This window comes from Martes martes, assembly GCF_963455335.1.
Source record: "Martes martes genome assembly, chromosome: 8".
NCBI lineage: Eukaryota > Metazoa > Chordata > Mammalia > Carnivora > Mustelidae > Martes > Martes martes.
This window is the reverse complement of record NC_137895.1, coordinates 18,756,080-18,771,762: the sequence shown is the minus strand read 5'-3', so window position 1 is coordinate 18,771,762 and position 15,683 is coordinate 18,756,080. Positions and strand designations below refer to the sequence as shown.

At 42.6% G+C, this 15,683-nt stretch overlaps 1 protein-coding gene across 1 annotated transcript in view; it reads right to left on the bottom strand.

The window, feature by feature from the left end:
- The window catches only part of PAH (phenylalanine hydroxylase), a 68,246-nt gene extending 55,004 nt beyond the window's left edge, over positions 1-13,242 (bottom strand). The window contains exons 1-2 of the mRNA XM_080811274.1: positions 13,064-13,242; positions 6,945-7,052 (exon numbers count right to left, since the gene is read on the bottom strand). Of these exons, the coding sequence (XP_080667400.1) occupies positions 6,945-7,052; positions 13,064-13,120 (165 nt within the window). The 5' untranslated portion in view covers positions 13,121-13,242. The remainder of the gene's footprint in view (positions 1-6,944; positions 7,053-13,063) is intronic.
- Positions 13,243-15,683: the final 2,441 nt, after the last annotated feature.

Genomic DNA, 15,683 nt, shown 5'->3' with positions numbered 1-15,683 from the left:
TTTCTGGAGAGATCTGGGGCAGCAGCTTAATCTAGGCTCTTTTCGAGGCTTTGGAGAGTAGAGCCTTTTTGTTCCTGTGTTCCTCTTTGTACACCTTTTCTTGCCAACAGGATCATAAAATGAAAAAGGACATGTTTCGGTCCCGCGCTCCTGAAGAGCAATCACAACTCATGGGCCATCAGGGGGGTCATGGCACTCTTTAAATTTTCACCATGTGAGATTGAACTTCATCAGAAAAGTTCAAACAGTAAGTAAGCTCTGTGCTGCTATTTCTCAAAGATGTCCACCTCTGAAGGGTTTCGCAGCTAAAAACAGTGCCAGTTTTCGACCTGAGGTTCTTCTAGTCAATACATAGTCACCTGACCTGTACAGAAAGTTAAATGCATCACCATCTGTATGGGTAAATAATGAAGGCAACCGAAATGTCCACCAACAGGAGAGGATCAAGTATTGTCACACCATGAATGTGCAGAGGGGAGAATAAATGAGCCAGAACACTACGAACTTGAGCAAATCCCCAAAGCAACATTCACCACTCTGTCATCAAGAAGGAAATACAGATGAGCAGTTACAATATGATTCTAATTTTACAAAGAGTCAAAGCTTGCAAAACTAGGCCATACATTGCTAATGGGTAACTAAATATAGCAAAGGCTAAAATGATATGTGGAGTAACATTGAATTCAGATTAGTAGCTACTTCTGAGGAGGAAGCTCATGGAGAGGGTATCCAGGGACTTGGGTCACTCATGCAATATTTCACTTCTTTTTTTTTTTAAGATTTTATTTATTTGACAGAGAGAGCACAAGTAGGCAGAGAGGCAGGCAGAGAAAGAGAGGGAAGCAGTCTCCCTGCTGAGCAGAGAGCTGGATGCGGGGCTCGATCCCCGGACCCTGAGATCATGACCTGAGCCGAAGGCAGAGGCTTAACCCACTGAGCCACCCAGGTGCCCCCAATGTTTCATTTCTTAAGCAGGGAGTGAGTTGCATGGGTGTTCTTTCTATCATGATCAATACTGGGGGCTTGGAAGAATATTTTTTTAAGATTTTATTTATTTATTTATTTATTTATTTATTTATTTATTTATTTATTTATTTGTCAGAGAGAGAGAGAGAGCAAGCACAAGCAGGCAGAGTGGCAGGCAGAAGCACAGAGAGAAGCAGGCTCCCCGCTGAGCAAGGAGCCCAACGTGGGACTCAATCCCAGGACCCTAAGATCATGACCTGAGCTGAAGGCAGTGGCTTAACCGACTGAGCCACCCAGGAGTCCCTTGGAAGAATATTTTAAAAGTCATCTGTGTTGTAAGATTTTTTTTTCCTCCCCTGGAGGTCAAAGCTCTTCTTATTTTGATTAAAGCAGCAATGTTCCTGTAAACACTTGTACCGCTCACGACTGCTCCGGACTTATGGCCAAAGGGGTAAAGGCAACCCTCGTGATTCATTCTAGATCCTGTCCTGCTCTCCAGGCCCAGGGGTCACAGGCAGGACCTTAAAGTCCAAACTTCAGGTAGTAAACATGGCACATGAGCCTAGATGTCCCCCCACCTCTTGCAACCCAGACTCAGTCCCCAGAAACGCTGAGGTTGGCAGACAGAAAAGTTGTGAGGATTCTTGTTACCTGACCACTTGTTTATTCTCTCCCTTCAAGTTATTTGTTTCTTTGTTCTGGAATTAAGTTTTCCCTTCCTCTCTCCTGGTCACCCCCTTCAGGTTTCAGCTTAACCACTACATCTGCAAAAAACCTTCCCTGGCCAATGCTGCCTCATGGAACCCTGAGCTTCTCTCATTTTTGTAGGGACAGAGAATGGCTATATGACTCACCCCAGTCTCCCCAGCACCTTTATAGGGTCTGATAACAGTAGATACTCAAAAAATAATAACTGAACGCATAAATGAGAGAGAATGTGTTCACTGAATATCCAATAGGGAAAAGGAATGAGTCATCTGGAGACGGGAGAGTATAGGGAGTGAATATGACCAATATTGACTGGGTATTTTCCATTTGTTTCCCAAAGCCCTGCCCACTGTGAAAATGGAAGTGGTTTTGGCCCTAAGTGTCCAGCGTTAGGCAGCTTGCTTAGTTAGAACCTCCGTGTCCCCATCAATTAAATGATGCTAATTGAGCATACCCATGAACTTCAGCACTCTGTATATTCATATATTTGTTTGTTCCCTTCCCTAGAAAATCTATAGTAAGGTGATTAGTGTAATGCTAGCAGAGGGAGGAAGACCTCTTCTTTGCCATCTCCCCTGGGAGCTGGCATCTAATTTTACAGTCCATTACTAAGGCACTTGCTGCAAAGACTCTCAGGGGACTATTTTTCTAAGGAGGTGCAAGACGTGAGCTAGTAGAGGCTAAAAATATAGAGAGCTACAGACAATGTTTAGATAAAACCATGAAGAATTGAAAATTAGAACAACCGAGGACAGTGAGATATTGGCAGATTAGCAGGTAGAGGTTTGTGTGTATTTCTAATTATCTGACCCCCAGTCACAAAAACAACTGCTTCACTGTCTCACCACTCAGCCAACACATGCAAACACAGTACTTCCGTTTATCTCTTATAAATACCAAATTGATTGTGTTACATTCTGGTGTAGTTACTAGCTGAGGCTGACAAGGACGCAAGTCCGTTGGCAGGCAACATCGTCCCTTAATGGGATGGTGACTTTGGGTGTTAAACATCTGAGGAAAAGAAGGGCTCTCAAGCAGGGAATGAAGCCTGACCTGCTGGGAGAAATCTGCCCTCACTCTGCAGATTCCACGTTTTGTTTGAGGAGCGAGGATGTCTATATGTGCTCCCGGTGGTGAGGGGCTAAGAAAGCTGTCGCCATATGGAGTCAGGCCAGGGGGCCCAGATGGTCCAGGTTCACACAACTGTTGGTGTTTCGTTTATTACTCTGAGCATGTATTCAAGTTTAGTTAAATGTCCCTGTTGCCTCTCTGCTATGCTGCAAGCCATCAAAGGATAGTCCTGCTCATTAAACATAGATAGAACCACAGCGAGAGATTCATAGGGTACAGGTGATGCTCCCGTATGGAATGTTCTCCTTCCATTGCCAATCTTGGGGGAGCTGGATAGATTTGTATCCTTTGTCTCTATTAAGGATAAGTAAGCTTATTTATACCATCATTTTGGTTTTGATTCTGCCCTGCCTTTTGCTGACTGTTTTCATAGTACTGATACTAGAAATCAATGGCTTCTGGCACTCTTCTACAGTAGAGACATTGCCTTTAACTGATTTGAAATATGCTCCTTGTAATTCCACACCTTGACCTTTTACCTCTAAAGTAATAAAAAGTAAGTAGTATTTTTCTCCCATAAGAGCCCTTTAAATATTCCCTCACCCCATCTTCCCTCTTCAAGACATACAATCCTAATCCTTTAACTCCTTTTCATATTGCTAGGAATTTAAGAATCCCTGAAGTTATATGACCCTCTAAAATTGTGGTGCATGGAGATAAAAGTAAACATTTATTTTTTAAAATATTGTATGTATGTATGTATGTATGTATGTATGTATGTATTTGACCCAGAGAGAGAGCACAAGCAGGAGGAGCGGCAGGCAGGTGGAAAGGGAGGAAAGAAGGAAAGGAAGGGGCATCTGGGTGGCTCAGTGGGTTAAAGCCTCTGCCTTCAGCTCAAGTTGTGATCTCAGGATCCTGGGATCGAGCCCCGCATCGGGCTATCTGCTCAGCAGGGAGCTTTCTCCCCCCAACCCCCGCCTGCCTCTCTGCCTATTTGTGATCTCTCTCTGTCACATAAATAAATAAAATCTTAAAAAAAAAAACTACTCTTCAGAAGTTATTAACTTGATCTATATGTATCAACAAGTATATATCTCAAAACACTGCATTTAGAAAAAAAAAATACATAGCAATTCCTCCTGAACACCTCATGTGTAACTAGTCTGAGGGTTTTACCTGCATTAAGTCATTTAATCCTCAGAACTACCCTTTGAAACGGATGCGATTATTATTAGGAGGAACTGAAGTACAGAGAAGTCAAACGATTTTACCAAAGCCACAGCTGTTTCTCCAGAGTCCGTGCTCTTGACGGATCTACTGAACTGACACAAAGAGTCTGCAGAACAGTGAGCACAGCCCAGTACTTGCCAATACCATTATTATGTGTTCAAGGACTGAAATATAGGAAAAAATACACTAAACTCACAATAAGGCTGCCTTGGCCAGGAAGTTCACAGCATGACAGGATTGAGGGGAGACCAGAAAGGACTACAGCAGCATCTTTAATGTTGTGTTTCTTTTTCAAGAAACAGTACATTAATTTGTAATTTTTGAAACCATAATCATACATGAAAAAAAAATGAAAGTGAACTTGTCGAAATGTTAATGGTGGCTGATGTGGATGAGGGGAATATGGGTAGTTATTTTTCTTGCACTTTGGTACACGTTTCAATTTGAAGGAAAGAAGGAGTACCTAGCGACAGATCCCTTTTCTTCAAAGAATAGGAGGATGGGGCCATGATATTTGTATTAAAAAAAAAAAAAAAGACTCCAGAAGTATTCAGATGTACTGGGACAAGTGTATCTGGCAGAGGTGTGGGATGCCAGAGAGAGCTCACGGCTGGCAAACCCAGAATCCCAACACCAGCATACTTTAGCTGTGTGACCTTGAACAAATGACTTAGCCTCTCAGAACCGCTTCCTTCACACAAAATACAGTAATACCACCTCCACCAGGTTGAATGGGGACCAAATCAAGGATCCTCTGTGCCTGTGTTATCAGGTACTATGGTTCCACAGACACCAGAATTCGATTTTCTATCTTCCCTCAACACTTCGAATAAGTATACCTTAACTCTGTATTTGCCAGTCTGTTAAGGGTAGAAAGGATGCTGTTCTGTACAATGTCTAGAGCAACTTCTGAAATATATTTGGAAAAAAACGCAACACACACTAACAAGAAACCCTTCACCAATCCTGATACAGTGACCTCTGTTTCCTCCTCTGTGAATGTGTATAAAAATACCACTTACTGACCAGAGCAGTTGAGTTTTGAATAATGCTTTTAAATGTTCGCCCAGAGTACGCGCGCGCACACACACACACACACACACACCCTCCGGGTGCATTTTATCTAGTCCTGGTAATTTAGTTACTTGCGGTTTATTTATTAGGTTGAAAACATCCTGTTAATTTACTATTATTTAATTTATTAACTGATTAAGGCCTGACCTCTCAAGGGGAAAATGCTGATTAACTGTATAATACAAAGGCTAAGATGTTTCATAGGAGCATCTTACAGATACATTCTTCCTTCTGAATAGTTCCTCGTTCAGAGAGTCCTCTGTCTCTCTTCTCTGTGCTCATTGTTTGCTCTCATTCAGGCTAACATTCCCCTACCCACCCCCACCTCCTTTGGAAAGCCAAATTCAACATTTTTAAAAACAGACTTTATTTTTTAGATAGATGTTAGATTTATAGAAAAACTGAGAGTATGAAAAGTTTCCATACACTCTGCACCCAGTTCCCCTATTACTAACATCTTATGTTAGTATGGAATATGTGTTATAATTAATGCACTAATATTGATGCATTTTCAGAAAATAAAGACCCTCCTGTATTTGAATTTTTTTTAGTTCATATCTAATGTCCCTTTTCTGTACTAGGCTCCCATTCCAGACCCACATTACATTTAGATGTTAGATCCCTTTAGGCTCCTCCCTTGACTGTGACAATTCCTCAGACACTTCTCATTTTTGATGACCTTGAGAGTCATAGTTTTGAGGAATATGGGTCAGGTATTTCATAGAATGTCCCTTAATTGGAACTTGTCTGATGTTTTTCTCATAGTTAGACTGGGATTATGGTTTCAGGGGAGGAAGACCACAGAGGTAAAATACCATTTTCATCAAGTCATATTGAGGGCTCATCCTCTTACGTGAGTCATCACTGTTGATACTGACCTTCACCGCCTGGCTGAGCTGAAGTTTGTTGGGGTCTCCACCCCCTTTCCATCCTATCTTGTTTGGAAAAAAGTCACGCTGTGCCATCCGTACTTAAAGAGTGGGGAGTGATGTTCTTCTTTGAGTATAGAATATCTACTTAAATTATTTAGAACTCTTCTGCATGGGAGATGTGTCTTTTCTCCATTGATTTATGTATTCAGTCACCAGATACAATTTTTTAAAAAGATTTACTTATTTATTTGAGAGAGAGAGAGAGAGAGAGCACATGCATGAGCAGGAGGTGGGGGAGAGATCAGAGGGAGGAGAGAGAAACCCCAGCACACTCTGCACTGAGCCCAACATGGGATGCCATCTCACGACCCTGAGATCAAGACCCCAACTGAAACCAAGAGTCAGATGCTTAACTGACTATGCTACACAGGCACACCATTAGATATAATTTTATTAAAGAACTTGGGGTAAAAATTAATTGGTTCAAAGATATTCCTTCCTAAAATCCAGGACCAAAAAGAATGAAGCTTAATTTGCTTTGCTTCTGTTAAATTTAATTTCATTCTTAATTGAACATTAAATATGTATAAAACTGGTCTGTAGAGGATATAAGGCTGACTGAGCTAAGATTCCTTTCCTGAAAAAAACAGGCCCAGACAGAAAATGTATATACATAACAAGGCAGATAAGTACTATAGTTAAAACTAAAGTGCTTTGGGAGCACTGAGAAGATAGGAACTAATTCGGGAAGAGCTTGATAAAAAAAAAGTCTGAAACCAGGGCCAGCTTTCTGTGCATGTAACCAGTGATTCTGAATGATTCTGATTATGAATAAAGAGCAGCCCAGATAGAATGGAAAGCTTCACTAAAGTCACACAGTTGATTAATGCCAGCATCTGAGCTGAAAATGAATTCTTCCAGTTCCAGATCCCATGTTCCTCTTGCTGCATTTTATTAGAAAACAACCCAGAAGTCTGTTATGCATTATCCAAGGTGGAAATGGAATGGCATGGAAATTACCTCAAATAAGCGCAAGACTTTGGCCAGGGCACCAACTTCTTCTTTGAGTGAGAAGATCAGTGATATGGCACCATTTTGACTGGAGTTGTCTTCAATATAGCTTGTTTCCTGTAAGATGAAGTGTTTTTGGTTAAAATGGTTTTCTGTAAAACCTCCAAGGAAGAGGCTGGCATGAACTCTCTCTTCTAGTCAAGGCTGAGAATACAGTAAGCTACATAAATTCTACATAGAAATATATAATTTCTGATGGAAAATAAGGAAGTCAAGGGAAGTGATATTTTCAATAATGCTCTTACGTCAGTATTCAATTTTAGAAACCTTTAATTATTTACTGATATCACCAGTCATCCTATAGTTTCAATACCTTTTAATGAGCACCTCCCAAGTGCTGGACACTATTAGGGCCCTGAGATCCAAAAATGAGTAGGACAATGCCCCATACTTCAGGAGCTCAATATTTAGCTTAATAGACACATACACCACACGAAGATCCTCAGAGGTAGTATAATACAGTTCAAAAAGTGTTCGAGAAAACAATGAAAAATATGGTATGGAATGTACTAAAAATGGGTGTTTGAGACCAAAGACCTGGGTTGAAATTCTCTGTCTTCCAGTTACCAGCTCAAACAGTCTAGGCAGATGGTTTGACCTTCTAAGTTTCCTCATCTGGAAAATCTTGGTAATCATAAGCTCTGTCAAAGCAGTATTCACATGATGAAAAAAACAAAAAAGATAAAACAGTATAAAAATGAAGGAAATATATATACACAAGAAAGACTTCTTGTCCTTTGGCAAAGATCTCAAGGAAGCATCACACTCAGGAAACATTGTTCTGATGCTGGGATCCAAGATATCCAATTAAAGTCACAAAATACATCAATGTAACACAAATAATCTGTTGGAAGATGGACATCCTACACTACAAAGCAAAGTATGACAAGGATCTAGTACTTTCTACAAGCACGTGACAGCAAACTAAGGTGGGATTAGGGTTGGCATTGCAGGGTTTGCTGCAAACTTCAAAAATTGTATAGTCAAGTTTTACAGTAATATGTAAAGTTCCATATGTGCCCACAAATCAACAGTATATACCTAAAACTAGGAAGAAAAACCCGTGTAGAACAAATACTCTCTTGTAAGAAAGCTGATGAAGTCAGTGGAATAGATGTTACCTCAGCTCAGTAAGGAGGCTGTGTTGGACGGGCTCTCCCGCTGACTCAGCATAATGAGCCCTGCATGAAAACTGATGGCCCCCAGGATGAAATTCTTTTCATTCAGAAAGTTCAGATTTTCACAGAACCGCACCCAAAACAGAGGTGGGGGGCAAGAACCAAAATTATCAGCAGGTGTAATTAGATGGAGCTTCACACGAGTTGAAGATTGAACTGTAATACATCCCTAAATGGACCATGATTTTCTCTTTCTTGAAAAAAAGCTTCTTCTTTTTAAAAAATTCCAGGATCATTGATCTATCATTTCTTAAGAGCCTATAATATCCCAGGCATTATAATAAGCACTTCATTTTGGGGCGCCTGGGTGGCTCAGTGGGTTAAGCCGCTGCCTTCGGCTCAGGTCATGATCTCAGGGTCCTGGGATCGAGTCCCATATCGGGCTCTCTGCTCAGCAGGAAGCCTGCTTCCCTCCCTCTCTCTCTTTGCCTGCCTCTCTGCTTACTTGTGATCTCTCTCTGTCAAATAAATAAAATAAATCTTTAAAAAAAAAAAAAAAAAAAATAAGCACTTCATTTGGATTATCTCATTTAATTTCGATACAATTTAGGAGGCAGGTTTTACTATCCACCAAGTGTCAGCTTTTATTGACAACAAAATGAAGCCTTAGGGAGGGTAAGTAATTGTCCACAGTTACACGGTCAGCAATGGAGCCAGGGTGGGACCTCACACCATCTGACCCCAGCCTATGTCCACCACTCACAGCTTCTTCTTGCAGGACTCTGTCCTGCCTCTCCCTCTTTTAAACCCTGCCAGAGATATGCAGAGGAGTCTCTGACGTTAGTCTTCTTCCTCCCAGAGAACATTAAGCCCTTAGTCTTTTCTGGTTTCCTTGAAATGACGAAAGATTTCCATTTCTGGTTCAACTGGCAACATTCTCTTCTGTTGGCCTCCCAGAAAAGTTACACATTCCAGATACACCTCAACAGACACCACCCATAACTGGGGCAATTCAGGCTTGAATGCACCCTTCCTCAAGATTCCCATCACCACCACCTTCCCGCTCCTGTAGGTCTGAGTCCTATCTGACCTTCTCCAGAAATGACCCTTGGGGTCATGTCCTTCTTTTGTTCCTACTGCTACCACACTAATCCAGCTCTTAGTGATCTATATTGATCTGGCCCTAACAGAATTTTGCTTGTGTCCTTCTTCTACCCAGAATTCTTCAAAGGCTCCCCATGACCAGCAGGATAAAATACCTCTTTCTGATATTGGAGTATCTTGAGACCTCATCTCCAGAGGCCCACCCACCCACAGGAACCACCTCGCCAGCAAACCGGCTTTCTCCTTGTCTTTTCAGCTTCTCATTAAAGCAAATGCCATGCACCACTCTCCTTCGTCCCCTTTCAAATATCTTAGCCTGCCTCAAAAGCTCTCTTTGGGTCTCACTTCTGCCAGGAGACCTCTGTATTCCCCAGCTGAGGTGAACAATCCCTCCAGGTTCTATGCATTCTATTTGGCTTCTGATGCCCACATGGGACTTGACTCGCAGACCTGGCCCTGTTTTTAGAGTTCATCTAGTTCCGCCCCCTTATTTTCCCTATTTCTTGCAGACCAGTTTATTCAATACCTCTCTCAACAGCCTACTCTTACCCATGCCTGTCCCTTTCACTTTCTCCCCATATACTTTCTAGATCAGAGATTTTCAAAGAGTGTTCCTTGTTTCTCTACTTCAAAATTACCTGGGGATTCCTTGTTTAAGAGCAGATTCCGAGGCTCACCCTAACCTATTAAATTTGAGTATCTGGTGTAGGCTTTTGGAACCCACATCTTCAAAAGATCCCAGGTGATTCTTAACCACAAAAGATTTTGAAACCACTGATAAATGCACAGCATATTTTTTTAAATTATGACTTTTCCCAAATATGTCTGCAAGCTCACATTTACCATATGATAAGGTACTACTTTTATTGTTATTAATATTAATAATAGGACTTGCCATTGAATGAATACCCATTATGTGCCAGGAGCCATATAGGTGCTTTTTATAGTTAATAGACATCATCATTGGCAGCATCTAGCACTGTTACAAGAGTTCACATGTAATCGGTTCATCAAGTCCTCACAATAGCACCATGAAGTAGGTGCTATTATTTTGCAAGTGAAGGAGTAGACTCTGCTAGGTTCAGTGAACTGTCCAAAGACACCCAGCTAATGAGTAGCAGAGCTTGGATTTGAACATGGGTCCAACAATTCCACAATCCGTATTCTGCCTCCCAGTGACAGACCATCTGAGACAACAGCTCCCTTTTTTCAAAACTTAAGGGGACTTAAATGAAAAGAAGCTCATGGATGTTTGTGATATGGTGTGGCCTTGGGCGGATCCTGATTCCAGCCTTTCTATGTTCATCCCGCATGGGACCTTGAGCAAATCTCTCCCAGAATATATTTTTATTGGCTTGTAATCTATATCTTATTTGCTTTCAAAAAGCATGTGAGTTGACTTAGAAATATGTACGCCCAGGGTGGGTAAAGTAGAGAAGTAACTCAGAAACTAGATTGAAAGAAATAGGACAGGGAAAATGAACTTTACTAACATCCAACAGAAAGAATTTTGATCATCGGGCAATCCATTTAACGGGAGAAATACATTCCCTATGGTTGTGTCTAATAAATATACTCTGTTATCTTTGGAAAAGAGCATTTTTGAAAATTAGGAACAAAATTTAACTAGGTATTCCTTTTGATCCTAGTGCTTTTTGGAGCCATGGTAGGAGGTTTCTATTTGCATGTGGAATTATATGCATAGACGTCCACAGTGGAAGACAACCAAAAACAAGATGTGGACATCCTTCCATGGACACACTATAGCTCTATATTCCAGCGTGTCTCTGCAGGAGGAGGCAATGTGGGAGAGGGGTGCCCTGGGGAGTTGGAAGTGAGATCTGTGTTTGAACCAGGTTTCACCATTTAGAGCTCTGATTTCTGAGTTTCCCTCATCTTGTATTCCACTGCCCCATTCTATTTTTCTTCACAGCTCTTTTCTCTACATGAAATTCATGTCCATCTCATTCGTTTTTGTATTGTTTTTCTTACCCACTGGAATATATTTCACTGGTGCAGAAACTCTGCTGTGCCTGGCACATAGTATGGGGCACAATAAGTCTCCTGGGTGAATGAATGAGCCAAACATCTATTGCAGGGTTGTCATTCCTGTTGTGTGTGTAGAGCACATAACCTATCACATGCTCTCCAGCCTTGTATCAGAATTACGTCCAGCATGGGCTGTTCATCTGGGTCAGGAGATTCGAGAAGGCATAAACCAAGTCTTTTTTGCAGACTGTTAGGAATCCTAAAGACTATTCAAGTCCAAACCCCCCTCCCCACCACCACTGCAGTTTTACAGATACCAAACTGAGCTTCCCCCTCCTAGTTAGGTGACTTCCCCACTACACAACTTCAGCAAACAAAAAACCAGAGCTCACACCTCCCCACTCCATGTCCAACATCCCTCCATGGTGTAGCTGTACCAAGCACTGTGCTTGACTCATGCTTGTCTCTCTTGCCAGTGTTCCAGACACATTTTGTCAAGCAAACAAATAAGTTCTGGCTAGACACTGTGCTCCAGGAACTGTGCTTTACAGACACTATTTCATTGAATTTTCATCCCAACCCAAGGGTGTGGGTATTTTTATTCCAATTTTTCAAATGGACAAACCTGAAGCTTTGCAAAGTTTAACATCCTGCTTTCAATGCAAAGGTATTACCAGGCCTGCTCTAAACCCTCCTCTCTACCCTCAGTCATCAAGAGTAACAATCTGTGGTTCTCAATCTTCTAATTATTCTAGAAATAAAGCTTTAAGCTCCCATGTCTCCCTAACCAGATTGCTGTCCCACTTCCTCCATTACCAATGGCACTGGAACTAAATGATGACAGAGCCAGGTTCTGTTCTGGGATCTGTCTGACGCCCATGCTATCCCTTCTCACACAAAGTTCTGTTTACCAAGCACTGCAAACCTTTTTCAAAAGAAAATTTTCTCACGGGGCTCAAAAAAAAAAAAAAAAAAGCCAGTCCAAAGTTCTGTGGTCTCTCTAGCTATACTAAAATATCAACCATGCTCTCTTCTCCAGCCTGTCTGTTCTCCAGATGGCTCTCAATAATCCTGCAGATGACACATGTCTGTAAAGTCGTGTTATCTCCCAGGGCTGGGCTTTAAGTCTGAACCCTAGAGCCTAGGAGTGTGATAAGTCAATTAAAGAATATATTCTGCAATTTTTCACCTCAAGAGAAGGGCAACAAATCCCGATCAGAATGCACCCTGAGCATTATTCCCATCCCAAGTCACATCTAGGGTTCTCTCACATTCCCAGCCCAGGGCTAAGCCTTGTTCATTTTCCTCTCTGTTTAATTTTCTCTTTCCCCAGGTCTGATTAAGTCTGAGACTTCTTGATGCCCTACTTTCTCCCCATGGTGAAAAAAGGATTCAAATTTCTTACAATTCTGCCATGTTGATAGGTGGCTGAGAGCCCTTCATAAGTATCAGTAAAGCAGATCTAGAAGAATCCCATCCCCCATTCCAGATCATTACAAACCAGCCACTTCAGGCTAGGAAAGGGAAAGCAGGCAACAGAGAGGAACAGTGACTTGACTTGTCCAAAGACACACAGCTGATTGGGGGCAGCTCTGAAAGCCAGATCCCCAACCCCTAAACAGCACTCTTTCCCTGAAAGCCGCACAGGACAGATGTCCTTCCCGAGGGAAGAGCTGTCGAGGACCTGTGTTACCTGTTGCCTTCCTGGACATTTTCATCACCTTCAAATAAGTTCAGATTTCTCCATGAGTTTAAGGGAATAGGAAACATCAACATTCCTCAGACCCTTTACCACTAGGGACCAAATTCCCCTGCCTGAGCGCTGGGCAGCGTGCAGCCAGGCCAAATCTGGCTCACCTGTCCCTCAGAGAGTTTCCTGCCGGGGCTTCCGTTCTCCAGGACCACAGCCGACATGCTGGCTCCCCTCGTGAGTGAGATCTCTGGTCGGTGGCAGGCAGTTTTGCAAACAGCACGTGCTGCTGAGGTTTTTAACCTGGCGTTGGGAGGGGAGGACAGATTCCAAGGATGTCCCCTGCGAGTACAGGCCACTAGTGACGCCCCCGGTAGGCGTTGTCCTGACGCAGTAGACTCCAGGTCACCCAGCGGCCCCGACCAAGGGGAAGGTGTGGCTGACGCCTGCAGGCTGGACTTGGCTGCAGGCCCTAAATGGAGCCTAGGGCTACCTGTGCGCTGGGGTTAAGCAGGGTTGGCAAGTCCTGGACTCAAGAGCACGGGAAGCAGTTTCTCTGCAGTGAAAATAACCCTGAGATCTGCTGATGAAAAAATTTTAAGAAATCATCCTTTCTTCCCCCACCCGCCTCCCCATGGGAGCAGAGCTGGAATCCTGATTTAGATTTCGATCAGGGGTCGGGGGCAGGGTCCTTTCTATTAACCATTAAACCAACTATCTTTCCGTGCTTTGACTTCAGAAAGCTACATAGAGGTAGCATTGTGAACGCTGAGCACAGCAATAAAAAGCAAAGGTAAGAAGAGCACAAGCTGGGTTGTGATGCACTGACATGTCCTCGAGCTGTTTACACAACTGCTGAGAGCGTAAAAGAGACAGAGGTAGAGCCAGCTTGCCAGGAACTTGGGAGAATATGAATAAGAATGAGGTAATGCATTGAACACTTAGTACAGTTCTTGCCATATAGCTGAACACTCAATAAATAGAAGGTACCGTTTAAAAGGACGGGACAACAAATGGTCACGGAGGACCTCTCCTGTGGGCCAGGCAGTGTTCCAGGCGCTGAGGACTAAGCAGTGAATGAAGTAGAGGATCCTGCCTCCCCGGCCAGCCTGCTGTTCTGTGTGCGAGACAGAAAATAAGCTAATACATTTAGTCAGAGCTAAGCGTTCGGGAGAAAATGAAAGGGGGGAGAGGCAAGGACTGAGCTGGTGGGTACGGAAGAGTGGACTCCTTCAAACAGGTAGGAAGATGTCTTTCCCCTTGTGTTTTCAGATCGGGAATCGGAGATGAGGCATTCATTGCCAGTGCCTGGGGTCGGGGGAGGGGGAGAGTAGGGGGAGAACATTGCAAAGTCAGAGGTTCAGAAAAAAATGTGAAAAAATCAGGGGCATCAAGGCATCAAAGCCTTGAGGGCCTGCCTAATATTTACCCAGGACAGAAAACAAGCCAATAACAGAGGCTGCTCGATATCCTCCCCTTCCCCTCCCACAATTCTCTGATGGAGTCACCAAGCATCTGCCAAAGGGGGGAAAATAGTCTCATAGTTGAGATTCAAAACAAATGGACTAACTCCCAGTTCCACCACTGATGAGCTGTGTAGCTTTGGTCAAATTCATGCCTCAGTTACTTAGTCTTTAAAATGGGGGTTTTAAGGATTGTTGTATAGGATTCCTTGAGCCTCTATGATGTGCCGGGCTTTCTTTTGGCTGCTAAGAATATGGACATAACTAGGTCTAATTTCTGTCTTTTTAGACAGAAATTTAGAGTGTCTGATTCATATGTCCTATGGTAATTTGGAAGATCCGTGTTGTTGAACACAGAAGAGCAAACCCTGACTTCCACCCTCAGGAGAAATTGTATCCTTTAACCACCTCCAGTAGTTTTTTGTTTTTGTTTTTGTTTTTTGAGTGTAGCAGACGTGAAATAAAGAGTTTCCTTGAGCCCCAGGACTGCCTGACAAGCACCGTTCATCTCACGCTATCGCTGTCATACTGAGAACGATGGACAGGACGGCACCTGCTCTCTAAGCCCATGAAGTAAATAAAGGCAAACAATGACAGCTACTTATTTACATGCACACTGTATGCTGGGTGCCGCGCCGACATCTCCACGCACATAATTTCATTTATTCTGCTCAACAGCACCATGCCCGATGCATCCCCTTCACAGATAAGGAAACTGAGGCCCAGGTAGTTTAAATAAGCAGTCCAAAATTGAACTACATTTCACCCAATTCCAAGACACTGGCTTTTAAATATTCTTTTCTTCCTCTTTGAGATATAAAACAAGAGTGATTTTTGGAACAGCAAAAATAATAGCACATCTCTTTTCTCCTCACACCAGCAAAAAATGGAATTATTTATCCAATCTCACATAAAAATGCCCCAGACCTGGGTTGGGAGCACAGCACACTTGATTTTCAGATACCTCAGAGAAAAACACTGATGAATTTCTTTTAAAAAATTATTCCAGCAAAAAGGGAAAGTTTCTCTATGCACTAAGATAAAAACTCCCATTGCTTGTGATAGAAATTTTGTAGACATTGTTTAAATTATCTTTTTGTCTAATTAGGTGGAATATAATGTGTTGGTCTTACTAGTGAGGGCTGTGCTGAGTCCTAAGAAAATTGCACCAGACCCCAGTACAAATCTAGAAGGAGCATCCAAGAATGCAACCTGCAGACCACTGAGGTATTGTAAATGGCCACACAAACTGGCACCATGTTGCAAGTGGTGTAGCTGGTACACTTAGAGCTGACCTTCACTGATTTGGAAGGTGAAGATTTCC